At 38.1% G+C, this 27485-nt stretch overlaps 1 protein-coding gene across 3 annotated transcripts in view; it reads left to right on the forward strand.

The window, feature by feature from the left end:
- Window positions 1–2190: 2190 nt before the first annotated feature.
- Window positions 2191–27485, forward strand: part of LOC131073808 (uncharacterized) — a 67281-nt gene continuing 41986 nt past the window's right edge. For all 3 annotated transcript variants that reach the window (XM_058010320.2, XM_058010321.2, XM_058010319.2), the window contains exons 1-5: window positions 2191–2348; window positions 7677–7801; window positions 8070–8166; window positions 8389–8498; window positions 8761–8835. In XM_058010320.2, the coding sequence (XP_057866303.2) occupies window positions 2279–2348; window positions 7677–7801; window positions 8070–8166; window positions 8389–8498; window positions 8761–8835 (477 nt within the window). In that variant the 5' untranslated portion in view covers window positions 2191–2278. The remainder of the gene's footprint in view (window positions 2349–7676; window positions 7802–8069; window positions 8167–8388; window positions 8499–8760; window positions 8836–27485) is intronic.

Raw genomic sequence — 27485 nt, forward strand, 5'->3', positions numbered from 1 at the left:
TCAGAATCTGAAGGTTCCTTATCTTTTTATCAGCCTTGAATGTTGACTCTCTACTAGAAGATTCTTCTTTACACGTCCTCATTTCATATGCAATAAGTGATCCATGCAAATCATCCATGGAATACTTATCTATATCCCTTGCTTCTTCTATGGCTGATATTTTAGAATCAAATCTAGTTGGCAAGGATCTTAAAACCTTCTTTACTAAAACCTTGTCTTTCATCTCTTCTCTAAGCCCACAGATGGCATTCACTGTTTCATCAATTATGAGAAGATAATCTGCAACTTTTTCTTCTTCACTCATCTTTTTCTTCTTCACTCATCTTCATTCCTCAAACTTTCCTCTAATAGTTTGGATCTTGGTTTGCTTTGCCCTATCATTTGCATGATAAATACTATTCAGTTTGTCCCATACTTCTTTGGAGGATTTTCAATGCATAACTTTAACAAAAACATCTTTTGATAGACCACATAGTATGGCATGCTTTGCTCTTGCATACTGTCTTTTGCCATCAACATCAATAGGAATAGTGTCAAGAACACTATAACCATTTACAACTGAACACCAAACATCTACACCTAGGGAGACCAAATAGGTTTGCTTCCGTACTTTCCAAAAGGCATAATCATTTCCATCAAACAACACAACAGGATCATCAATTCAATCCATCATAAATATTGTAACCATTTTTTCATAAATTAATATCTCTCTTCTGCAAACCAGTTCGATTTAGTTTCCATGGTTGCCAACCACTGATGAAGTGTCATAGAGAATCCACAACGAACTCCCAAAGCTCCAGCTTGGACCAACCATCGACATCCAACTTAGCAGATCAAAACGAGTTAGTTGTGGTCCCCACATAGTCTCATGACTTATCAACAAGAGTTCCCGCTTCTACAATATCTTAGAAATCTCTTATTGAACTAGAATGTCTCATCGACATCAACTTTATCACCCAGACAATCCTTCTGTCTTATTGATATGACTTTTCAGCATAGACTACGTCTTCGATTTTCTTCTTGGAATGTATCACCGAACATTGAAGTCTTATTGAACTCTTAACTGGTCACCAAGACTTAACAAAGTCTCATCGACATGGTCTTATTGACATGAGCACATAATTACTGTTGGCTGCTAAAAATGTCTTACTAAATCCTTAAGTCACACAGAAATATCCAGTTTTGCCAAGACTCACCAATGTTACACCGAAATAGGACTTGTCGATGAAGTAATATGACTTCGACTACTGGCATGAACTGTCTCACCAAACATTAAGATTATATTGAAATCAGTCCTTGTCGTCAAGATGTCAGCAATGTCTCATCGAACCCCTTCTTGCCATGAGATGTGACTTCTGCTACGGGTTAGAAATGTCTCACCGAAAGCATATGTTACACTGAACTCCCTGACGTCGCTAAGACCCATCAAATATCTCACCAAAATCGATAAGAGATATGACTTCTATAAATTGCTGAAGGGTTTCATTAAACCAAGATGCTATACCAAAATCCCTTTTTGCCCAGACCACTCCAAGGTCTCACCGAAACAAAAGTTCATCGGAGAAATAAGTGATTGCGACTAGTTGCTTGGAGAGTCTTGCCAAACTCCAAGATCACACCAAAACTCAACTTCTCCAAGACACTAAAAGAGACTTGCCGAACTGTCGGAAACATACATGACTGTGTAGTATCTTTTCATGGCTGTGTAGTATCATCAAACTTTCTGAAACATACTTTTCATGGTTGCTGTGTAGTATCAAACAAACCCATTCGTGGTCAAGCACGCTTATTGACATCAATGACAAACATGCCAAAGCTAACACTTATGTTATTATTATTTTTATTATTTAATAGTATTATATTAGTATGTTTTATTATATTATGATTACGATATTATTGTATGATAATTAATAGTATCTTATTTTTATTTTATTACTATTAACTTTAAATAAATTAATTTCTCTATTATTTCCCAATTAAAATGTTCAAAATAAAAATAATCTACTATATTACTACAAATAAAATACATAATAATTAATTGTTTTTCAAAAAAAAAAAAAAAAAAATCTTTTTAATATGCTATTCATCTCTGGTAAACTATATAACAAAATCAATAAAAAAACGAGAAACTAACAATAAAAAATAAAAATAAAATTAACCAAATCATGACAAACAAGAAGTGCACGTCATTAATGTGTTTAAATGACATTGGACTGAAACGGGCGTTTCCCAATGCGAAACGTCTTTGAGCGGTTACGTTTCTGGTAACGAAGGAGAGATGGGCAACACGTCAAGTATGCTTACTCAGTATGACATTGAGGAGGTCCAAGAGCACTGCAGTAGCATGTGTATGTTGGTATTTCGTTCGAATTTTTTGGTGTTTTTAAACTGTCTCCTATTATATTTACCACTTAAATTTATAATCATCAAAATTTCCAGAATTTTGGTCCCTTTCTCTAACATTTTCTAGGGTTTTGATGGTATGTTTGTTGGGTCTTTTATATGAGAAGCTCTCTGAGAGATTCGTATTTCCATTAGCTAATAGAAACTAAAACTCTGTCAAATTCGCTGCCTAGAAATATCAATCAGCTCTAGACCGATTTGTATTTTTTTCGCCAGCCTGAACTTTTTATTTCATATCGTTTAAAATCTATGCGAATTTAAAGAAATACTTAGCAGTTTTCGAGGACTTTAAATAGTTTTAAACTTTAGCGATAAAATGAAATGAAAGATTAAATTGAATTGTGCCTTTCAAGCTTGTCTACGTTTGGGGTCAGTTCAATTTGGCGGGGGTAAAATAATTTTGTTAGGGTACTTGAAATTTTTGCTAAGTGTTAATTTGTTACAAAAAAATTGAATATCATAGGCTACTTTTGATGATAAAATTAATTACATGTTATAAATTTATGGATTTTTATTTTCCGGAGTATGGGTTTAATTGTGGCCGCGAGTAGCCGATACTAGTTCTTAGTTGCCGAAACACTATTGCTGTTTACATCCACAAGCACACCAGCCCAACGAAAGTACCAAGCTTGCAAGCCTAGTGGCGCAGCGGGGATTTGAACCTTGGTGGCAGTTTCACCAAGCAAGTGTTTTAACCACGGTACTACATGGGTCACCCCAAGCCGAGACTAGTTCTTAATATTATTGTAATTTTGCTATTTTAAGCCTAGTTAGTACGGTTTATATTCTATTTGTTATCAATCAAAGTTCCACCCAAGCTAAGCTATGAATTTAGCCAATTGTTGATACATGGGATCTCCTTCAGGTTGTGGGTAACTTGTAATTAAAGAGAACCTCCAGAGTAGGCTGGCTTCTTTTCAAATTTACTAAAATCCTACTTTGAAACTGTTGAATTGTTGAGGAAAGGGGAAGAAATGCTTGTAAAATGAAACCTAGGACCTAACCCTGCTCCTAATACTCACAATGACCCAATGGAAAGCTCATCTATATGCACAACCTATGATTTTGACAACACTCACATCAATATTTCATAAGAAGGGGATGTTACAGTGCTGTCTTGAAGGAAAAGAAAGATTTTTTCACAACAAAATAGTCATGAATACTCAACCACATCTTATGACCTGCTTGTATTTGTCCCAAAACTGTTTATGCAAACTTGTGTGACCATATTTCAAAGGTTTCGAAGTTTAAAACACAATAAAATATGCTTGAGAATCACCAAACAACATAACATGAACAGCAATAAGGAAGGCAAATGTATGAACTTTATTGAGTAAAGGAACGTTACAACAGCATAAATCTGAAAATGTTCTTCTATTGCTTTCAAAATCTGAGCTTACAATGCTGTAATAGCCACTAAGTAATTGAAAATGAGTCACAAGTCTATTCCTTTGCTTGAAAGAGATTCAAATAGCTACAATGGTAACAAAGTGAAAAGCAAGAACTAAAAAACTAAAGGCCTAGTAGCTGGATATTTATAAAATACAATGCTTGTACAAGTTGCAGCATGTGCAATTGAGAAAGATGTGACATGTATCGTTGCCTTGATGGTTGGAGAAGTCTTCTTTCTCTTGCTGGGTCGGATATAACTGAAAATGGCCATTTATGATCCTTAAGAATGCTCCAAATTGCAATATTGATGAAGAATAACTTCCCTCTTTGACTGGTCTGTAGGTAAGCTCTTAAATTTTGCCTCTAGATACTTGGAAATGGCTGGAAAAGGTCTTCAACTGCCCCTATATCTGCTCCACCACCTGGACAGCTCACCAATCATCTCTTAGATGCTCTCTAATTGCTGTCCAACTCATCAACCACCTCCTAAATCTGCTCATCTTCTTTAAGAGGTTACCAACCACCCTTAGATTCTCTCCACAAAACAGAAACACAGTCGTTCTTCTAGGCTTTGAAAGTTTGAAAAATTCTCCTTGCCGGATGAAATCAAAATAGGCCACCTAAGGCCTCCAAAACCTCTCCAGACTGAGTAAAAGTGACTTAGACTTAGAACTACTCCTTAATGCATGCCATACCCATTGAGGAACCTTTATTCACATACAAATGTCATTTATGAGTCTAAAAAATGCTTCTTTGCTGCTGTATAGTTCTGACAACCATATTTGTCACCTTTTATGCCTTGATGGCTGTGCATTTTCCTGTTTGAGATCATCTCTAAGTTGTTGTTCCTTGTTCTGACAGTGAATGAGATCAATGTATCTTATGGAAAACAAGCTAACATGGGGAAATGAAGTATCCATTTACCTATTTGTCTTTTCTTATCACAATCACGGTATTTGTTCTCATATAGCTGCTTTTAGCATGACTGTCTTATCTGAAAATACACTGAAGTTCATTATCTATATTAGTTTCATGCTTCAAGATCTGCCATCTTTGACTATAAAAACCATGATTTAACTGCTATAGCTTAAAGACTGTTCTAGTATTCTGCCCTTGGGCCTAGGGGGGATGGGTTCTTGGACACCCTATCCAACCAATGGACTAAAGGAATTGATTAGTAACTGACTTACAAACTGACTTTATATAATGATCTGATCTCATCTAGGAAATATAATAATCTGATTATAACCAACAATTATAATTCTAACAGTCATTAATATAGCAGATTTGTTATCATTTAATATAATTTATATTTCAGTTTTAAGTATTATTTCATATATGTTCTCTAATTTTGTTGCAGGAAAACAGTATACAAAGGTATGCCTATAAAACCCAATTACTTATTTATAGACTTGGCCAGATTTAGGTTAAATTAAAGTATAACTAATTAGGGGACATTACAAAGACCTCATAACTGACATATTTTATTACTTAATGATGATACTATCCATAAGTGATAGCTATGCTTGATTATTTTCGTGGAAGCTCATGAGAAAGAATGCCTTCATTTTTTCTCTAGATATTCCCAAGATGGACTGTCATTTCATACTTATGTTTCTTGTTCAGTCACCATCTCTTATGGTTCCACCATTGTCTTGGTCATGCTCTGTTTGGGTATGACTATTTTTTTTAACAGACTTTTCACCTTAAAAGACCTTGTCAAACATGTTCACCCGAATGTCATTCTATGGTTCTGTGTCACTACCCACTATGTATATGAAATCTCTGCATTTTGTTACCATGCCTTGGTCTCTATCATCTTTTAGGGCTGTTTTTATACCTCTTCTTCCCAAGAGATGTAACTTTTCATCTTTACAACAGATTGTCCTCTATCCTTTACATTATGCACTATCTTTAGTTCATTACAATGGTTGACATGTCCTCTTCATTAGGTGAATGACCTTAAACATGCCATTCTATCATAAGCCCCTTTTCTCACCACATCTCTATTATTTCCAATGGGAATAAACAAGATCCATCAGGATCAGGAATACATCAAGGATGCCGATCCATTTTCCTTTTACACTTAGATCTGCCTCTGAGAAAAAAATTTACCTCACTGCCCTTAACTTGGCTCATAGAGGGACTGTAACACAATGTTTGAAAACAACAATATGCATTCATTGTTCACTGATCATGGGCGAGCAAGGTCTCAAAGGAGTAAAAGAAGGAAAAGGAACCCCAAACCTGTATATTATCATTACATGTTGATGTTGCAGCCGGAAACTTTGAAAATATGTGGGCATGTGCTGTCCAAACTTCCTGAAACCTCTCAAGCAGCAAGCAATGTGCCATGCATTAGATTTTCGCTGACCACGTGGTTCTTCCACCTTGCAATGTGGGTCTGAAATGGTCCACCATTTGCTGTTTCTGCACCATGATGGGAGATTTTTGAACCAGAAACCTTATTCTTCTGCTGCATGGATGAAAGGCTTTCATAAAGAAAGCAAAGAAGCAAGCACATTTTGTTTTCTCTCTCTTTATTTGCCCAATATTAACATTTCCTTTTTAAATCAAAGCTAAAAAAACTCATTCCCTTGAATAAGCCCACGTAAAATGGAATCATGACCAATATGTGGGACATTATGACTTAAAGCTTCCTTTTCCTTTTCAACAATCATTTACACAAAATCTTGCAAAATGCTAAAGCTCATCCACAACTTCAACAAAAATGACATAATGAGACAAGGCACAAACCATTTTATCCTAAAATGAACAAAAACGTGTAATACTATTAATGTAAGCTTTAGTTAGGTTTGATTCTGAATTACTAATTATTAATGTAGAATAATGGAGATACAAAATTTGTCTGAATGGTATTTAATGGATAATCTGAGCCCCGTGGCCAAGGCAAGAAGATAAAAAATATTATTACAAGAATAATATTTTGGTATCTTGTAAAGCCTTTTCAGTAATGTAGGGATCTTTATTGATATAAGTTAGGACATTCAATGTTAATTAATAATTATATTGAATATTTAGTGTTGGAGGGATTAAATTTTTTTTTTTTTATCGGGTTAAAAAAATAAATTTAATATACACACACATTTCCTGTCATTTTATTGTTGCCATTGTCCTTATTGGTAACTATGATGGACAATTCTTACATTCAACCTCCTCAGCCTCATTTCCGGTCACATGTTATCTTTGCCGTTGTCATTTCTTGTAATTATGATGGATAATAGATCAAAGTTGTTGTAGCTAACTTTTCCATTTTGTTAAACTTTTGCGTGGAGGGAAATTTCATTCTTTCTTAAATGTACTAATATACAAGGAAATTAGTTTGTTTTTTCATCTGAGCACCCTTTTTTTAACTAATGCTTTGTTATAACAGGATATCGTCAAACCTCCCATGCTTTCCTTCAGTTAGTTTGCTTTGGTGTCCTTTTTTTTGGTTTACGGACAATTATTTTGTATTTTCAAATTTTAGAATTCTGTAGCCTTCAATATATAGTGCAGGTATGATAATTCAAGGAAATAGATATTGTAGAAGTTCAGAAAATCTTTTCGTTTTTTTCAACGTCATATTCCTAGGCATAATCTTTTTTTTTCCTTCTGAAGTCTATAATATTTTATTTATCTTATATGGAAAGTTAGCAAACTCTTATGGAGAGGAAATTCTGTTTCATAGAAATTCATTCCAATGGCAAATGTTTATGGGAAAAATTCCTGGAAAATAGGCAATTGGGGAATTTTAACCTCTACACCAACATGCCTAGCAACAAGAGAAATACCATGCCAAGGATTCAATCGTTCAAACAATGCATGCATAATCACTTGTAATTGAGTGTCTTGATTTTCAAACTTTTTCATTGTTTCAGTTTCACAGCAAGAAATAGTTTCCCTCTATGAACGCTTTTGTGCACTAGATCGAAATGGGACAGGTTTTATATCAGCAGACGAGTTTTTATCTGTGCCAGAGTTTGCAGTGAATCCGCTTTCTAAGGTAATTTTTTTTTCTGTTGAGGTTTATTGCAACTCTTCGTTTCATATTACTGAATTGCACCTCACTATCTAGCTGAATTGCAAATCACAATTTACCCTCTCAAACTAGATTCAAGATCACCCATTTAGCTAAAATGTTAATGAACAAAAGTTAGTTAAATCTGTCACTAAAATAATAATGCAATTCAAAATATAGCTATTTGTTTGCATATAGAATTGTATCAGCAAAATTCAGTTTGAGATTATTAATATTTGTCTTTTCCGTGCAGAGGTTGTTGAGAATGCTTGATGGCTTAAACTTCAAAGATTTTATAGCCTTCTTGTCACCTTTTAGCTCGAAAGCTAATCTGCTTCAAAAAATTGAATGTAAGAGTTCCAGTTAAGATCTTAATTAAAATTAATGTCCTTGAAATTCAAATGAAAGAAAAAAAGACAGAGATATTTGTGTAGAGCTTTTACAAAGCATAAAGACATTACTAGGTTTGTTAAACATTGTTTTCTGATTTCCTACAACTTCTGATTCAAGAACATGGACTGACATTCATGCATGTACTTGGTGATTACTTTTGTTCTATGGCTCTTTACCAGTCATCTACAAGGTTTATGATTCAGACGGCAATGGAAAAGTGACACTTTGTGATTTACTAGAAGTTTTGCAGGACTTGACTGGCTCTTTTATTTCTGAAGAGCAGCGTCAGGTCATTGTATTCTCCTATCTTGTGTACTTAAACTAAATCCTCATTGGAATAGAATAGCTTCTTTGTACTTAGAATGCCATGCAGGTTTAAATTGCTCACTTTTTGCTGTAGAATGAGTCATGCTTGTCATGAAGATTGGACTTTTATGAATGATTTTGAAAGGAATATTTTGGTTTGGTGTAATCTCTTTCCCTTCTTAAATAACTGTATCTTTATTTTGTATACTTCTTACTGAACTTCTAGATGCATTTCTTAACTGCAGCAAGTTGTGGGTCAAGTTTTGGAGGAAGCAGGGTATTCAAAAGATTGCACTTTGACGATAGATGATTTTGTGAAGGTATGCCCATTTCAAGCTTACTGTTCTTTCTGGCTTGTTCAAAACTTCTAAGTGTTTAATAGGGACTCTTTCTTTGACCTTTCTATTTACGGAATGTTGGTATCTAGACAGTGTTGAGGGATATTCATGTAATTGGAGATGGGCTTTTCTTGCCAATCCCATCTGGATCTTCCTTATTTTTTCTTTTCTCATGGCTCTAGCCATTTAGGAAGCTTTATCTTGGAGTATGTAAGGTGATTCATTAATATTATTTTCCAATTTTGCCAAAAAAATAAACTAGGTACTTTCTTTGATTGCTCTAAATAAATTTGATGGTCTTGATTTGTGTATTACTTGAGGAGGGTTGGCACATAAGCACCCATGGGGCATGTTAACCAAAGGAAACTGATTAATTAAAGCAAGAGTAAAGCAAGAGGAAAGCAAAAACGGAAGAGTGGTAAAAAAATGAAAGAAAAATAAAGTGTGGATAAAGTGAAAGAAGAGGATTGGGAAGGAGAAAAGTTAGTTGGCAATATAATGAGAGAGGGTTGGTGTTAAAAATTCCAATCACAATGTACAATTCCCATTTTGACATTGAATTACACACAAAAGATTGAAATTAAAATGGTGCAGGAGCACCTGGGCATACAAGCAATCAGCACCACCCAAAAATATTTCCCATTTGTTTTGGTTTAATGGTCTTGTTGGCATCTCTCTTTCAATGGAAGGTGAAAAGGATAGTTTAAAATGCTGATTACAGGAACATTGATTCATGGGGACACGAGTTTTCTCAAGTTGCAACCGTTGTCTCATGAAGCTGGAGTTCTTTTGTGAAATGCAATTGGCAAATGTGGAATTAAAAGCATACACCCTTTCTAGCATTCTGCAAGCATGTGGATATGCTCAAAATGGCATTCTCAATGATGGATTGGTCTCTTTGATCGGATTGCATTTGCCAGGTGTGAAACCAAATTCTGCAACCTTTGTCAGCATCCACACAGGCTGTGTTAGACTCTTGGAACATACTGAACAGACATCCACCGAATGATAAAATAGGCAACCAATGAGATATGAATTGCTGGAATTGATCTTTGGCAACGAAAAGATAAAGTGAGTCTTGCATTACAGAAAAGGAAGAGAGCAGAATGCATAGTGAAGAAGGAAATCTGGGAAATAATGTGCAGATTTTTTTTTCAGTTTCAAACCCACAAACCAAGCGTAGGCAAGAGGGGTAAGAGCTGAGTAACAGCCCAAATAATAGAAATCGGCTAGAATGACATGAGTAAGCACCAAATTGACTATTTAGAAAAGGCGTTAACAACTCTCCAACGTTTGCAATTGACAGGCATTAGCCACCATTCAGACTTCCATTACATGAAGCGGTGAAAGAAGAGGCATCAGTTAGAAGCACAATGTTCATCCATTGAACAGCTAACATTCTTATCAATTGGTCAAAACAACAAGCAATGACATTTGTTCTCATTTAATCATTTTGGAGGAAATACGGCCTAGAGAAGGAGGAAAATCGAATTGGGAACACAGAGAGGCATCGATAGGAATTTTGCAAATTGGTCAAGGGCTATTTAAAAGGGAGGCAACACAGTAGGTGGAGTGAATGAGTGAGTGGAACTGTGTAGTAAGCGAGCAGTTAGTAAAGAGTGTGGGGCTGTGTGTAGTGATTGTGAGAATTGGCCAAGGAAGAGGAAGAGGGTGGGTTGCAGCTAATGGGAAGAGAGTCTTGGTAGAAGACAGTAGAAAGATGTTCGCAGATTAATAAAGGGTTGCAGAATGTGCAAAGAACAGAGTAGAGAACAGATTTAGATTACTTCATGGAAATTCTGTAATCATTGTTAATGCAAGGGAAGCCATTATTGGTCAATAAATGTAAACATTAAATTACAGATTTGATGTGAAATAAAGTATGTTTCTTTGTTCCAATCTTTGTGTTAGTATCATTTGATATTATGCGCAGAGAGTCTCTGCATTCTTGTTTTCTGTTAGTGAATGAAGTTGCAGGCAAGTGAGTGCTGTCTGGCATCCTAAAACAGTGGAAATGATGAACACAAGACAAATATTTACTCCCGTAATCTGCTTTGCATTCCTTCTAATGCTTACAAGCAACCTCTACAATTAGTCCTGTTGTATGGAAATATTACATTGCTTTGAGGTATTGAACTTCTATCTAGCATCTATCTTTATACTATTCAGCTAAAATATCTAATCTTCCAAAATAGAAATCTTATCTCTCACATGAGATAACTTGGAAGATATATATAAATCATAAGTGATTATCTACACTTTATTAGACTTATTTAACTAAATAAAATACTTTTCTCTGGTCACTAAAGTGAATTACAAAATAGAAATAACTCAAGCTACTTGCATGCTCACATGGAACCTGTGCAGAAGTTTCGAACTGAGCTAAAAAACCCAATAGTTGGGTGAGGTGAAAAGTATTAGAATATTTAATTATATTTTAGTCACCTATATTTAGTTCCTTGTTTAATGGTCATTTAGCTTTTTAGTTAATTAGCTTTTAGCTTTTTCTTTTTAGTTAATTAGCTTTTAAGCTTTATTTAGCGTTTAGCTTTTTAGTAGTTCATTTTAAACGACTTGTTCTTAATTTAGAATGTTGTCCTTGTAATCTCTTTATATACGCTTGTATATTGTTGAATAGATTATCCGATTATTGAATCATTCATTCAATTTATTTTTCATGGTATTAGAGCGGGTCGATGGGATTCTTTAAAGTTTGGCGAATTTTTTAATAAAAATTCATGGCCTTCTTTCTGGAATATTTTCCCAATTTTTTTTTTATTGTTTTTTTATACAAAAACGATTTTTCTTTTTTGAAGGTTTTTTGTGGGTTTCGAGGGTTTCTTGTTCGTGGGAGAATTTCTTTGTGCTGGGCAGCAGTTCATGTTTTTTTAGCATCTTGGAGATTTTCGGACCTGCAACTTGGAGTTTTTTTTGCAGATTGAAAATTTTTCTAGGGTTTCTGCAATTTTCAACTAGGGTTTTGACCCTTCAATTCAAGTCGAAAATTTATTTTGCTTGCAGATTCTTGGTGGGTTTTTTGAGACCTCAACTGGGTCGTTGTCTTATTTTTTTGGGTGCATCGTTTTTCGTGCCTCGATTTTTGAGCAGTCGGATCTGTATTCTGATTTTAGATTCTTGGTGGGTAAAATTTCAGGTTTTAAGTTTGCAGAAAATTTTAATTTCTGGGTTTCTTCCAAACCTCGAAATTCACGCTTTGGAATTTGTGCCAGAATTCTCCTCCAGGGTTTCAAATTTTTTGTGCAGCTACTTCTATTCTGATTTTTGAATCAGATTCTTTTGTCTCGTGCCTTCACTAGGTTGACCACGTTCAACCTCAGTTTCTATGATGGCATCTTTGACCAACATGTTGGAACACAGAGAGAAGTTCAACAGCTGCCACAGGCCCACAACACCTGGAAACAATGCATGTTCACGATATCTGAATATCGTTGCCTTGATCAGATTGATTTAGGCTAGACTTCGTCTTACAGGTCCCAGGGTTTTCACGATTTTTTCCTAAAAAATTGTCCATCAGTTTTCTGATTTTTTCCACAAAAATTGTTCGCAGGGTTTATAATTTTCCCTTAAAAATTATCTCATTTGTAATCCGCGATATTCGCGTAAGATTTTAGTTATCTAGGTTTTACCCTTTTTTTCCACAAAAATGATGATTTGTAACCTCAGATTTCTTGGTTTTTCGATTTTCTCCTCAAAATCGTAAATTCTCTTTTTGAGGGTTCCTATTTCAGGGTTTGACGGTTTTTTCCTCAAAAATCGTGCTTTGTTGCAGTTAGTTTGGATCGCACCTGCCAGGGCGAACATCTGCAACCGTGGTATCTTCCAGTCAGTTTTGGAGTTGATACTCTTCTGCAAAAGGGTTTGCCGATTTTCCTCAAAATCATGGTTTCAGGTTTCAGTTTGGTTACTGTTGATGTGTATTTTGTACACGACCATAACACAGAATAAAATACCTAAAAGGTACCTTATCCTCTCTTGAACAAAGTTCCCGACTGCTGAAGATCTTGCCGAAGGATCAGTCAAGGCAACTCCAAGGTTCTGCTTTGTAGGATCTCTACTCGTGGATAAGCTCTTCGCGGTATGATGTGATTTTGCTGGAATCACAAGGGGACTTACACTCAATGACCTAAACGTCTGATTTGCTGGAATCACAGGATTTCACTAGCCTAGATTTTTTGAAAAAAAAGGAAAAAGGATGAGGGCGAGGGAAGGATCTAATTCTGACACTAAGAATGTAGGAGCAATGATTGATCTTTGATGAAATTCTAACTAAGTCTTGTTTTGACATCCCAGGACCATCTCCACAAGATTAGTGCGATCTTCGGAGGAAAGCTTTATGATGTTCAGATCATCGCTACAGGCATAGACACCATCAGGTTGATGCATGTCAATGAAGAAGCGACAATTGAAGTTAAGCTCAAGCTGAATGATTCCAGTTGACTACACAAGGCAAGTCTGCAATCAACAAACTGCTAGTAGTATGGATATACAAATTTCACCATCAATCAAACACATTTCTTCCTCTCATCTAATAACATGAAATCAAATCTGAGAAGTATAAAGACCATGCAAATAGTTGAATCGACCCATAGATTTCACCATTTCTTCAATGAATTTTTACAAGTCTTTTACAACAACATCTTGGCAACAATCTTTGCCTTCTCTTCCTATTCTACTCTAACTGCTATTCTATTTGCTATTAATCATTAGCTATTCTAACCTCTATGAACTAACTATTAACCTTCTAGCTATTAATGACTAACTCTTAGCCTTTACAAATGAGGAGCCAGGGCTTATATAGTGCCCTCAATACAATTCGATGGCTCAGATCAATTTGAGATCAATGGCCAAGACTTTACAATGAAACCCTAATTAGGGTTTGTTACAACAAACTCAATTCTGGCTATGAAATAATTGCATTATTTGGACACATGTCTTCTTTGGAATATTCGACCAATGGAGAACCGGGGTAGGTACATCGAAGTTTGTGCCATCTCCCATGAGTCAGGTACATTGAATCTGGACACGCTGAGGTGTACCAACCCGATTGGAGGAGTGATGACTGGGATGCCACCTTGTCCGACACTTGGTTGATGTTCAATTTGATGATGTTTAGAAGCTAACTTTAATTAACTCTTCTGAAACTATTGGCTTCTTCAACGGACCCTTGCTTTAACCTCGTTTGTCTTTGATGTGCAGGATGGATGGTGTACCTTTCCTTCAAATGCTGGACTGGAAGAGGTCATCCTTGATGATGCTGGGCTAGAGAAGGCTGTCCTTGTTGATGCTGGACTGGAGGAGGTCGTCCTTGTTGATGCCGGATTGGAGAAGGTCGCCTTTTAACTGCAAGACAAACAAAAAGATGATTAAGGACACATGATAAATTCATTTCAACATAGCATTTTCAACTTAAATCATCAATGAAAAGATATCAACATGAAACTTGCCCAAGATTTTCTCCAGGAACAAACCCTATAAGAATTTCGCTCTGGACCCTTTGGAAGGGTCAGAAGCGAAATTCCAACTTTAGCTCAAAATTCACATTTTTGAAGGTCAAACATCTTTCCAAGGCATTCCAAATAGCTTTTCTCACCCTATTCCAGGCCTGACTTAGCACAAAATTTGGAGAAAAGGATGGTTTTAGTGTTTTTCGCTCTGGACCCTTTGGAAGGGTCAGGAGCGAATTTCTTGTTTGTAGCTCATTTTTTTCATCATTTCAACTTCAATCCACCTCACAAGGCAAGGAAACACTTTTCTTCTCTCATCCAACCCAAGTTTATCTTGATTTTGCAAGGCAAAATAGGTGATTGAAGGATTTTCGCCCGGGACCCTTTGGAAGGGTCAGGAGCGAAATTCCAACTTTAGCTCAAAATTCACATTTTTGAAGGTCAAACATCTTTCCAAGGCATTCCAAATAGCTTTTCTCACCCTATTCCAGGCCTGACTTAGCACAAAATTTGGAGAAAAGGATGGTTTTAGTGTTTTTCGCTCTGGACCCTTTGGAAGGGTCAGGAGCGAATTTCTTGTTTGTAGCTCATTTTTTTCATCATTTCAACTTCAATCCACCTCACAAGGCAAGGAAACACTTTTCTTCTCTCATCCAACCCAAGTTTATCTTGATTTTGCAAGGCAAAATAGGTGATTGAAGGATTTTCGCCCTGGACCCTTTGGAAGGTTCAGGAGCGAATTTCCTCTTTTGGCCTAAAATCATCATTTCTGGAGAAAACCATCAACTCAAGGGCAATCACAAGGGCATCTTTTACCTTGGTCTAGGCATAGCTTAGCATAAGTTTGAAAGGAATAGGTAGATTTTAGGATTTTCGCTCTCGACCCTTTGGAAGGGTCAGGAGTGAAAATCTTGTTTTAGGGCTATTTCTCCATCTTTTCAACTTCAAATTACCTCCAAGACTTAGAACACCTTGCCTCACTCCTCTGTAGGTCATAAAATCAAAATCTTGACTTGATTTGCAAGGAAAAAGGGGTGATCTTAAGAATTTTGCTCTGGGCCCTTTGGAAGGGTCAGGAGCGAAATTCTCATTTGGCTTCAAAATTTGCATTCTTGGCGACCAAAATTCACTCTAAGGCAATCCAAATGACTTCTCTCACCCTTGTCCGGGTTTGACTTTGCTCAAATTTTGGAAGAAAAGATGGTTTTTAGGATTTTCGCTCTGGACCCTTTGGAAGGGTCAGGAGCGAAAATCATTTTTAGGCTCAATTCCTTCATCTTTCATGGTTTTTAGCAACTTAAAGTCACTCTCAGGGGCAACTTCTCCTTGAATTTACCTTAGCCCACACTTGATCTAGCAAAAAATTGATAGCAAAGAGAGGTTTTGAGAAAATTTGCTCTGGACCCTTTGGAAGGGTCAGGAGCGAAATTTTCATTCTTGACCCAAAATCATCATTCTTTCAACTTGAAACTTCTTTGCAAGGTAGAATCTCATCCTTCATTGCCCTAGGAACAAGGTTTCATGTCCAAGAAAGGTTAAAAAGTAGGCTTATAAGGAGTTTCGCCCTGGACCCTTTAGAAGGGTCAGGAGCGAAATTTCCTTTCCTGGCTAAAATCCTTCATTTTCACAACTTCCAAACACTCTCAAAGGCAAGATCATGTCCATTTCCCCTTTCAACATGCTTTGGACATCACAATTTGGTCAAATAGGGAAGGAAATGAGGTCTAGGAGGATTTTCGCTCTGGACCCTTTGGAAGGTTCAGGAGCGAAAATCATGATTTGGGCTTGATTCTTCCTTTTTCCAACTCAAAATCACCACAAGAGGTAACTAAACATCATCCTTCACCCAAGGGATAAGGTCTTAAGCCAAAACAAGGTCAAAAGAATAGGCTTGCAAGGAATTTCGCTTAGGACCCTTTGGAAGGGTCAGGAGCGAAATTCACCTTCTTGGCTAGAATCCTTCATTTTTTCAAAGCTTCCAAACATTTCCAACGTCCAAACATGTCTACTCTTCCCTTCAAAATGCCTTGCAAATCAAAATTTGGTCAAATAAGGCCAGAAATGAGTCTTAGGTTGATTTTCGCTCTAGACCCTTTGGAAGGGTCAGGAGCGAAAATCTTGATTTAGGCTTTAATTGCTCATTTTTCAAACTTCAATCTTCTCCTGGAGGCAAATATAGATTGTTTTCCACTTGAGGAACCAGGTTTTAAGCCCATTCAAGGTAGCAAATGAGGATTATAGTGAATTTCGCTCTGGACCCTTTGGAAGGGTCAGGAGCGAAATTCCTAATCTTGGCCAAAATCCTTAACATTTCTACGTTCCATCACCTCAAAAGGCAGAGACATGTCATTTCCTTCCCAAATTCGCCCATGGAACAAGGTTGGTATCCAAAACAAGGGAGCAAATGAGGCTTATGAAGAATTTCGCTTTGGACCCTTTGGAAGGGTCAGGAGCGAAATTCCTATTTTTGGACAAGATCCTCACTTTTCAAAACACTTCTCAAGGCAAGAACACATCAAGACTCACACACAAAGCCTAATAAACCAACGCCCATCCAAAACAAGGAAAATGAGAGTTATAAGGGTTTTCGCTCTGGACCCTTTGGAAGGGTCAGGAGCGAAATTCCTCTCCCAAGCTAGAATCCATCATCCCAAGGTCTAAAATCTCCTCTCCAAGCCAAAGTTGCATCAAACCTTCTCAATTATGCCATGATCCTGACTTCATTTTTTGCATTTCTTCATTCAAACAAGTGCTTTTGCCTTCATTCAAGCCTGGGAATGCTTTAGTTCTAGGTTTTGGTCAAAGTAGAATGTCTTATGGAGAATTTCGCTCTAGACCCTTTGGAAGGGTCAGGAGCGAAATTCGCTTTGGACTCTTTGGAAGGGTCAGGAGTGAAATTTGACATTTTGAACTCTCCGTCAGGATCATTTTATGGAATATAACATTTAAGTATAAGTGACTTAAGTTATATTCCATATATACTTTCAGGATGTTTGAAAGTGGTTTCGGACCTCCAGGAGTTATATTGCAAAATCTAGTTTTTGGAGGATTCTTCAGTTTTCCAGACTTAGTCAAATTTCAGGATCAGGACATTCCAGACTCAGCCAAATTTCAGGATCAGGGCATTCTAGACTTAGCCAAATTTCAGGGCATTTGAAGATTAGGATGACCTTCCTGACTTCATCACTCACCAACTTGACCTATCTCGGACCTTCAAGAATGATACCCACTCACAAAGCAAGACACAATTAGCATCAAGAGCAAAACCAGGCCCTAAGGAAGACTCTTAAAGAAACCCTAACCTGGAGCACCTGCTGACTCCCCTGGCTCAAGCAAAGCCTACCATCCTATTGATCCCCTCGACAGCACTCAAAATGCAAAGGCTAATAGACAAACCCTAAACACCTAGAAGGCAAACCCCAGAAAGCAAAAAAAAGTAGGGGTCCCCATTTGCAATGGGGCGATGTGTGAATACGTCACAACATCTAGCGCCACCTTGAATAAATGTTCCGGAACATTTTAGAGATAAAGACTCAATTGACACTTAGAACCTCCGGAAAATTCAACCCAACTTATCAAGAGACTAGAAAATGCACTCAAAGTAGAAGGAAAATCTTTAACTAGATCTAGACACTTAGTCTTTGATTACCCAGGTGTGTGCAAGTGTATTAATTCCTCTCGACAAGACAATTATGACCTTTAGGTTCCCCTGTGATCAACTACGTAGTATATCTGAACTTCATAAGCATCCTGGATAGAGCCTCGCTGCCAGTCAGATGTCCATAGTCCTGATGAGGTTATCGCCGTAATCTCACGAACATTGCTCCATTGCCAGCCAGGCGTCCATAGCCCCGATGGAGGTACTCGTATGTTCCCATTAGCCAACTTTGATATCTCATTTCATTTCATTTTTTATTTTTTTCTTGATTTTTCTCTTTCATTTTCTCATTCTTTCCTTTTGATATTGCTTTTTCATTCCCTCAATTCCTTTGGCTCGTAAGCAGTGAAGCTTACTAGGGTGTGAGAATTGCGGTGGCGCTGAAGCCAGATTTTAGATTTTTCACCAATCACAACTTTGCCTGAAAACCATAATGACTCGGAGTCCATTAATTTGTGAAGATATAGTAATCAACCAATGTCGGCATCAAGATAGAGAAAATGATTCCCCTCTAAGTCAAATACAGGTTCTGATCAGATGATAAAGCTGGAGAGGAACAACCTCGGATTCCGAGCACTTCATGAATAGATATCTAAGAAATGAGTCTAACATAAGATCCAAGATATTGCCAGTGTGTGAGCAACAACACAGACGCCTTTCTCACAAGATGGAGGCTCCCACTCAAGACACCTAAACTAAAGCAAACGACCGACGGACTGACCCAAGGCAAACTAAGCTAAAGCGCACACCAAAAGCAAACTATCTAAAGAAGGCAAACAACTAAACTATTTGAGCCACACTAGATCATGAGTCAAATGACTCAAGGCAAATTAAGAACAAGGCTCAAAAGACCTCTAATCTAAAACACACGAAAAGAAAACCTACTCCAAACCTATATACAAGACTCCCAGACTCAACACGACTCAAAGAAGCAAAATATATACATGACTTCACATGATTTCTTAGGTTGTGCAACAGGAGCATGGCAAATGTGATGGTTCTCAGTCGGGCAAATTCATCCTTAAACACAGAAAAGCAAGCTCTCACCATGCATTTTTCATACTCAAGCAAGTTTTCACTTAAAATAATCAACTGAGGTAATTCGTTAGGACCATGATCAATCCAGATGCAAGTTGTTTTCCCAAAATCCCCATAATCAAAATCATAATAACTTTCAAGGCTAGGATTAAGAAAAGAGACAACCTGACACATTTCTGGCTCAGATGGAACTGTATTGTCGGAAGCGAGGTCACCAGCTGCTTCAGGAGGTCGCCATTGGTGATGAATCATTCCACGAGCATTTGTAGTATGTTGATCTTGATTTGGAAGTTCCTCTTGAAACAAGCTTAGCGCCCCTTTGAATAGCTCAAGATTCCCTGTTTTCACTGAGATATCTTGCATAAACCAGGGATCTTCATGAAATTTTGTGAGCATATCCTCAAAAATGAGTCTCCTTGAGGGATTGATTTTCAAAGATCTCCTCTAGTTGATCAAATATAATTTTTGGTGGCATTTCTTCTTCAAGCATAGTCTCGGGAGGTCGGAGTTGATGATGGATCATATCACTCACAGTAACTTGCTTATCTTGAAAAAATTTGGGTAGTGATTCCACTTGTGTTTCCTCTACAAGATCTTTCCGTGCTTCCTCAAATAGCATAATGGTGATGAAATCTTCAAGCACCCCTTTGAATTGTTCTTCATACCTGGGCTCACTTATGATGATTTGTATCTCTTTGTTCAACATCTCAACTTGATTGTCTTCTTCAATGAGGCCATTTGAAACCTTCTGCAATTCAATCTTAAGGATCTCCTTTTGTAGCATAAACGAGAATTCTTCAAGGAATGAGTCATCTTCTCCTTTAATTGCTTGTTCAACTCCTGGATCTTCCTTTATTACTGTTTGAGTATTCTCAACTGATTCTTCAACTTTTGTTTCATGGTTTTCCTTTTCAGGTGCCAGGCATGGTGGGCTATCCATACATTAATCGTCAGGTGTATTTGTATCGTCAACGTAAAACTGATCCTTCTCACAAGCAGGTATTGGAGCAATTTCTTGTTCATAGGTCCTCTTGAATTCAGCTGCGAGATGTGCACCCCAAGATCTGTTCATAATACATTCTTCCTCGGACAAAGTTGGCATTCCAAATTGGTTTCTGACTTGATTGATAGCCATTTCACATACTGAGCAAGTAAATTCAGAGTGAGGTGAGTTGTGAATTCTACACCACAATGGTAGTAATGTGTTCTCTGAACGCATTTCACCATTCAAAATGAGCTGACTCTCGATCATCCACAAGAAGCTTAGAAGAGGATCCTTGCTCTCTGGGACACTGAAGCTACCTTCTTCTGCTTCTGGCCTGGGGACATCCCAAAAGAAGATTTTTCCCTGCGCTGCCGATTCCATCCTTGACAAGTACTTCAAGCAATGTATTTCATCATGTTCATCTGTCTCGTGAACTCGACACTGCCTTGGCCTAGCAAACTCGGACAATCTGCGTGGATAAAGCTGTGTATCTAATCTCCACCAAAGCCGAGGAAAATCAACTTGTTGCTCCTCGTGAAACTGTTGCCGCTCCATTGAGAAATCTTTTCTTATTGATTTTTTGAATTTTTTTTATTTTCACTTTTTCACTATTTTTTTTTTGGATTTTCTATTTTTCACTTTTTTTTTGGATTTTCTGGAATAAGGGAGATCTTGAATATCTCAGATTCAACTTGTACGTTCAATTGGTTCCAGCCTGCTTCCTTGTTTTAGCAAGTCCAATTGACGACCCAACGATCACCTTCCTTCTCTGTATCACTTTTGTCGAATGTTTGAGAAAAGACTTTCCACTGATCTTCCTTGGATTCAAGAGTTCGCATTCGCTGTTAGGCACTCCTAATTCAATTCTGTTGAGCGCGGGAGGAGGGTAAAAACTCCTGGATAACTCCTTGCGAATTAGGATCTCGATTTCATCTACTCACAACATGATAATGCTCGGCCCTCCTTCTAGCGCCAATTTTGTTGAGCGCGGGAGGAGGGACAAAAGTCCTAGATAACTCCTTGCGAATTAGGATCTCGATTTCATCTACTCACGGCATGATAATGCTCACCCCTCCCTCTAGCGCCAATTTTGTTGATGTGTATTTTGTACACGACCAAACATAGAATAAAATACCTAAAAGGTACCTTATCCTCTCTTGAACAAAGTTCCCGACTATTGAAGATCTCGTCGAAGGATCAGTCGAGGCAACTCCAAGGTTCTGCTTTGCAAAATTTTCCAGTGCTTGATCCCTCTTTTCCTCAAGATTCAACAGTTGCGTTAATCGAGCTTGGACAACGTCGGTGTCTTCCATGTATTCTTGGATAAACCTTAAGGTTGGGATCCTAAGTTGCATAGGGAATACTGGGTCTTGACCATAAACTAGGAAGTAAGGCGAAATCCCTAACGCGTTCTTGGTCCTGATCCGATCTGCCCAAAGGGCAAATCTCAGTTGGGTATGCCATTCTCTTGGACTTCTCTCCAGCAATTTCTTGATTACACTGAGTAGGTTTTTGTTTGTTGACTCAGCTAACCCATTACCCTGAGGGTAATAATTGGATGAAAATTTAAGGGTTATACCGTACTCAAAAGCCCAATTTGAAAATCTCAATGATGTGAAGGCTGAGCCATTGTCGCAAACCAATGCATAATTACACCCAAATCTTGTAATAATGTTTTCCTCAAGGAATTTAATTACGGCCTCAGTAGTGCATACCTTGAGAGCTTGAGCCTCCGACCATCTGGTACAATAATCAGTAGCAGTGATGATATACTTGTGTTGTGCTGAGGATGCGGGGTTGATGATGCCAATAAAATCCATTCCCAATTTTGCAAATGGTCTTGCTTCGATCATTGGATTGAGTGGCATGGCAGGATTCTTTTCTCTGAAAGCAGCGACTTGGCAAGTGTGACAAGTCTTGACATGATCAAATGTATCTTTGAATAGTGTGGGCCAGTAATATCCTGCTCTCAAAATTTGATGGGCTGTGGCTAGGTTAGCACCATGTCCTGTACCAAACTTGGAGTGAAAATGTTCAATTATTTGTTTGGCTTCTTCTTTGCCAGCACATCTTAGATATATTCCTTCGTGATTCTTGCGATATAGGACAGATCCTTGAAGAATATAATGCTGACATTTTAACCTCAATGCTCTCTTCTGAGTGGGTGTCATATGAGGAGGACATCTGTGGTTGAGCAGGTAGGTCACAATTTCCTTGTACCATTCATTTGGGGTGACATCATCCAATTCATAAACTTGCTGGACTAACCCGGGCCCGTCAACTGCCAGTGTCTGAGCTAAGGCTTGCCCTTGAACAAGTTTCATAGGCTGGATTTCAATATCAAATTCTTGAATAATGGCGACCCACTTGCCTCTTCTCTCTCCTAGTTCATTTTGCACGAGGAGGGTTTTTACGGCTGCATCTGGTACAATTGCATAAATTTTGGCCCTCAAGAGGTAATGTCTAAACTTTTTGATGGCTTTGACCAATGCATATGCCTGTTTTTCAATATTAGGATATCTAAGTTCCGCATCTTTCAACGGGGTACTCATGAATGCAATCGGGTTCTCGTTCCTCTCTTCACTCCTCTGGGTGAGAATAGCTGCACAAGTGTATTCAGAGGCGACTGAATACAGGTAGAAGGGCTTCATGTAGTCAGGATTGATCAATACTAGAGCTTCTGCGATTGCTGACTTTATCTCCTCGAATGCTCTCTTGGCCTGTGCCGACCATTCTATTTTTGCGTCCTTCTTCAACATCTCATTCAATGGCTTGACTATCTCGGCAAACCCTGTGATGAATTTTCTGACAAAATTGATTTTGCCAAAGAATGATTTGAGTTCCTTCTTACTGGCTGGCAGGTTGATGGTTGATATAGCTTTCACTCTATCAGGATCGATAGAGATTCCTTTCTTTGAAATGACATGTCCTAGCAGCTTTCCTTCTGTCACCCCAAATATGCATTTCTTAGGATTGAGAGAAACACCATATCTTTTGCACCTTTGGAAGACTTTTCTTAGATCATCCACATGATCTTCCCTTTTCCTGGAGAATACTGTGATATCGTCCATGTATATGATGATGCATTTCCCAATCAAGTCTCTGAAAGCGATATCCATGGCTCTTTGAAAGGTGGCCCCGGCATTGATAAGTCCAAAAGGCATCCTTTTATATGCAAATGTTCCCCACTTGGTAGTGAAAGCGGTCTTCAATTGATCTTCGGGTTCAACCAATACTTGATTATAACCTGAATATCCATCCAGAAACGACATCATCTGTGACCCGTTGACAATTTGCAATACTTCGTCCAGCGATGGCAGTGGATAATTATCTTTCTTTGAAGCTCAATTAAGATTTCTGAAATCGACACACAATCTGATCTCTCCATTCTTTTTCCTGACAGGAACCAGGTTGGCGACCCACGTTGAATGTCTTACTGGAAAGATGATTTTGGCTGAAAGCAACTTCTTAACCTCTTGATATATTAAAGGTTCCAGTAAAGGATTGACCGGCCTTTGTCTTTGTCTAAAGGGTTTGCTTCCTGGCTTCAAAGGGATTGTGTGAGTGATGATTGCAGTATCATAAGTCTTGAGATCTTCATATCTCCAAGCGATGACATCTGGGAAATCTCTTACATTTTTTAAGATACCATTTCTCTCTTGCGAAGTACAAGTCTTCCCAATGAACACATTCTTAACCTGTCTGTCATCACCAACATTGATTGTGTCGCACACATTTCCTTCCATGCTATGGCTTTTCATCTCCCTCAATTTGTCGGGATCAAAGATTCTTTCTAACTCTACCATTCCTTTTGGAATAGTGTTTGTTTTCAAATTCAAAACTCCTTCTGCATCCAGTTCTGCTCCCTCCACTTCATCTTCATCAATGATTTGGGCTAAGAAGACATCCGTGTTGGTCAAGAAATCCAATATATGCTTGTCATCTTCAAAGACTTGAAAGCTGGTAATGTTGTCTGGAACTGAAGGTACTGAGGTCAACTCTACTGTGAACTTTTTCAATCCTTCCATAACTAATGGTACCAAAGAGCTGGCGGCTTGTGCAAGAGAATTAGCCACTTGATTCTGATGTCTGTATATGGACTTGATATTGAAGGCCTCAAAACTTTCAATGAGATCCCAAACTCAATTCCGGTATCTAGTCAACCTTTTGTCATGGCACACATACTGCCTTCTGATTTGTCTTATTACTATTTCTGAATCTCCATACACCTGCAGTATTTTAGCTTTCTTTCTGATAGCTAACAATAACCCATGAATTAAAGATTCTTATTCAGCCACATTGTTGGTGCAAGGGAATTGTAGCCTATGGGCGGCAAGATAGGTTTCTCCTGACGGACTAAACAATTCAAAGCCAGCTCTAGATCCTTGCTTGGATTTAGATCCATCGAACCTTAATGTCCACATTGGATTCCCTTGGTCTTTTGACTCTTGGACCTCTTGGCTTTCCACTGATGTGTCAGATAGAGTTTCATCTTCTGAAGAACTTTCAACTTCTGGGTCTTCAATTTCTTCTACAATCAATGTCTGTGGGACCCTCTTGTATACTTGTTCTAATGCAGTCTTGCACATAGCACAGGATAATTCTGAATGGATGGCATTATGTATCCTACACCAGTTGGGGAGGAGCAGATCTCGGATAGATGCCAAGTTGCCAAGTTGCATACTTTGTTGCACATTCTTGTGGACAAATTTTCTAAAATTTTCAAACATTCCATCATCTTGGTCGAATCCTTGGTCACTTTCCACGACAATTTCTGTAGATTCCATCACCTCTTGTTGACTGTCTTTTCCTTGTAGGTTCTGTATCATCAAGACTTCTTCTACTTTAGGTTTGTATGTCCCCAAATCAGTTTCTAAGAATAGGACTTCATTATCTTCTCCATACTCGGTTATCATAAGTCTCAATCTTGGAGTACCGTCGATTTTGATTTGGTTTGGAACTCCTCTCCAGGGTAGTGTTGTGACCATTTCACACATCGCCCCATCGCAAATGGGGACCCCTTCTTTTTGCTTGTCTTTCGCTCGCTTTTTGTTTTCGTTTTTAGGATTTTGCTAGTTAGTTGGTCGTCTGGATTTAGGGTCAAGCCTTAGGGTTTTAAATTTTGCCTTTTCAAGCTAGAGTCCAGTCGTTTTTTTGAGAGTTTTCGAGCTTCTTTTCTAGAATGCAAATTTTGGATGCAATGAATTCGCCAAAATGGTCTAATTTTCAATTGGAATGTTAATGCAGAGCTTAAATTTGTCTAAGTGTCGAAGGTGAAATGTGAATTTTTGTCCGATTGAATATTTTGACCAAATTTTGACCTTTTTTGATTTTGATCCTGGGCATTGGAATTGATTTGTTTTCGCCTCGTGAAGTGTTAAAATGTGAAAAAACATGATTTTTTGGCCTGTAGGAGCAAAATCGCTCCTGTCCCTCAGTGAAGGACGGGAGCTCATTTTCAAATATCTCATCATCCCTGCAGAGTCCAGACAAATTTCAAGTTGGAAGTGATGGAGAACGGCGATATCTTTCCATTGAATATAAATTGAAGATTTTCATGAAGCACAGAAATGCCTCCAGGAGGAAAATCGCTCCTGTCCCTCAGTGAAGGACCGGAGCTACAAATCAAATTTCGCCTTGTCCTTGCAAGATTTTGATGACTTAGCAATTTGAAAGGGTCCAAAGGAAGATGCTTTGCCAAATGAATATAATTTGAGATGCAGAAATGAAGGAGAATGACCTAGAATGACCAAATCGCTCCTGTCCCTCTCCAAGGGACCAGGGCGAGGTACCTTGTAGCTCTCGTCCCTCTCCAAGGGACCAGAGCGATTTCCTTCATTATGCAAAATCCAGACAAAGGTCAAGGCAAGTTTACGTTCAAAGATAAGGGAAAACATGAGATGGACGCGTTGAATACAAATTGAAGATTTTTTGGACGTCCACTAGGGTCCTAACTGCCTAGTTCGCTCCTGTCCCTCAGGAAGGGACCAGAGCGATTTTTGATATAAATGATTTTCTTGCAAAGTTACAGATAATGTCAAGGCATGGACGAATGGAGTGAAGAAGGACGAGTCCGTTGAATATAAACTTGGAACCTGGCAAAGTGAAAATAAGGCCATAAAGGGAGGATCGCTCCTGTCCCTCTCCAAGGGACCAGGGCGATACAATGGTGATGATACTTCCTACGCAAGTTCAAGGTCGTTCCTCCAAAGTTCAAGGTCGATCCAAGACAAGACAAGGTGGCGAGGGACATTTCAAGGCGTCTTTAGCAAGCACAAACATTCAAAGGTCGTCGCAATGATGAAATTCGCACCCTATAGCCTAGTTCGCTCCTGTCCCTTGGGAAGGGACCAGGGCGATGTTGAATGCATTGGTCATTTCATGCAAAATTTACGTAAGGACAAGTCTTCGCAATGTTTTAGAGGGTCCAAGGCATCGTATGAAGATAATTCGCAAGGGTTTTCAACGTCCAAACATCGCCAAACAATGTAAAAGCCTCACATCGCTCCTGTTCTTTGGACAAGGACCAAGGCGATACTATCAAAAGCACCCATTTCCCTTCAAGATCCAAGCTAGGCGAGGTTAGGTAAGGTGAAGGACGACGTTTGAAGGACATCACAACGAGGATCAAGGTTTAAAGTTGACAAGGTCAAGGAGAAAACATGGATCGCTCCTGTCCCTCTCCAAGGGACAAGGGCGATGATCCCTTTAATACGCTCAAAACTTCATGCGAGCAAATGGAATAAGCGCAAAAGACACGAACAAAGGATGTTATTCGCCAACAATAAAAGATCGAAGTTAAAAGATGCAAGATGGACGTGGAAACAAGAAGATCGCTCCTGTCCTTTGGACAAGGACCAGGGCGATATGCACTCAAAAGGCACTTAAACACACATGCAAGATGATCAAATGCGAAGAACCTATCAAGATGATCGATTTTTAACGTGGAGATGAAGAAGTTGATCGTGAAAAAATGCAAAATCGAGACCAAAGTCATGGATCGCTCCTGTCCCTCTCCAAGGGACCAGAGCGATGAGGTACGTCCCTTTGTCTTCCAATTTTGGCGCCAAGTAAGCAATTCGAATTTTCCTCAAATGCTAAATCGATTTAAAAAATTGAATATCCATTTTATTTAGCATTTAATATGGCGTTATCTTTTATTAATTATTTTTTGCCTTTATTTAAAAATCGAAATTCACATTTAAAAAACGCAAGGCATTAATAATTAATTAATTAATTAATAAAAATCGATTTGAAGCGCCCAATTAAGCAAGTCGGCCTTGTTATTTTATTGCAAATCATTTAAAAAATGGTTTTATTTATCAAGTCGGCCTAAGGGGTGAAAGGATGAGCGCGCTATATATGAAGGGTGAGAGATTTCATTTTCACATAATCATTTTTACCTTTCTTCATGCGAATTGAGAAGAGGCGAATATAGTGCGAAGTGTGTTCAAAGGTGGTGCGAATTCAAACCAAGGGTGGTGCT

Source organism: Cryptomeria japonica, chromosome 2 (assembly GCF_030272615.1).
Source record: "Cryptomeria japonica chromosome 2, Sugi_1.0, whole genome shotgun sequence".
In the NCBI taxonomy this organism is placed as follows: Eukaryota; Viridiplantae; Streptophyta; class Pinopsida; order Cupressales; family Cupressaceae; genus Cryptomeria; species Cryptomeria japonica.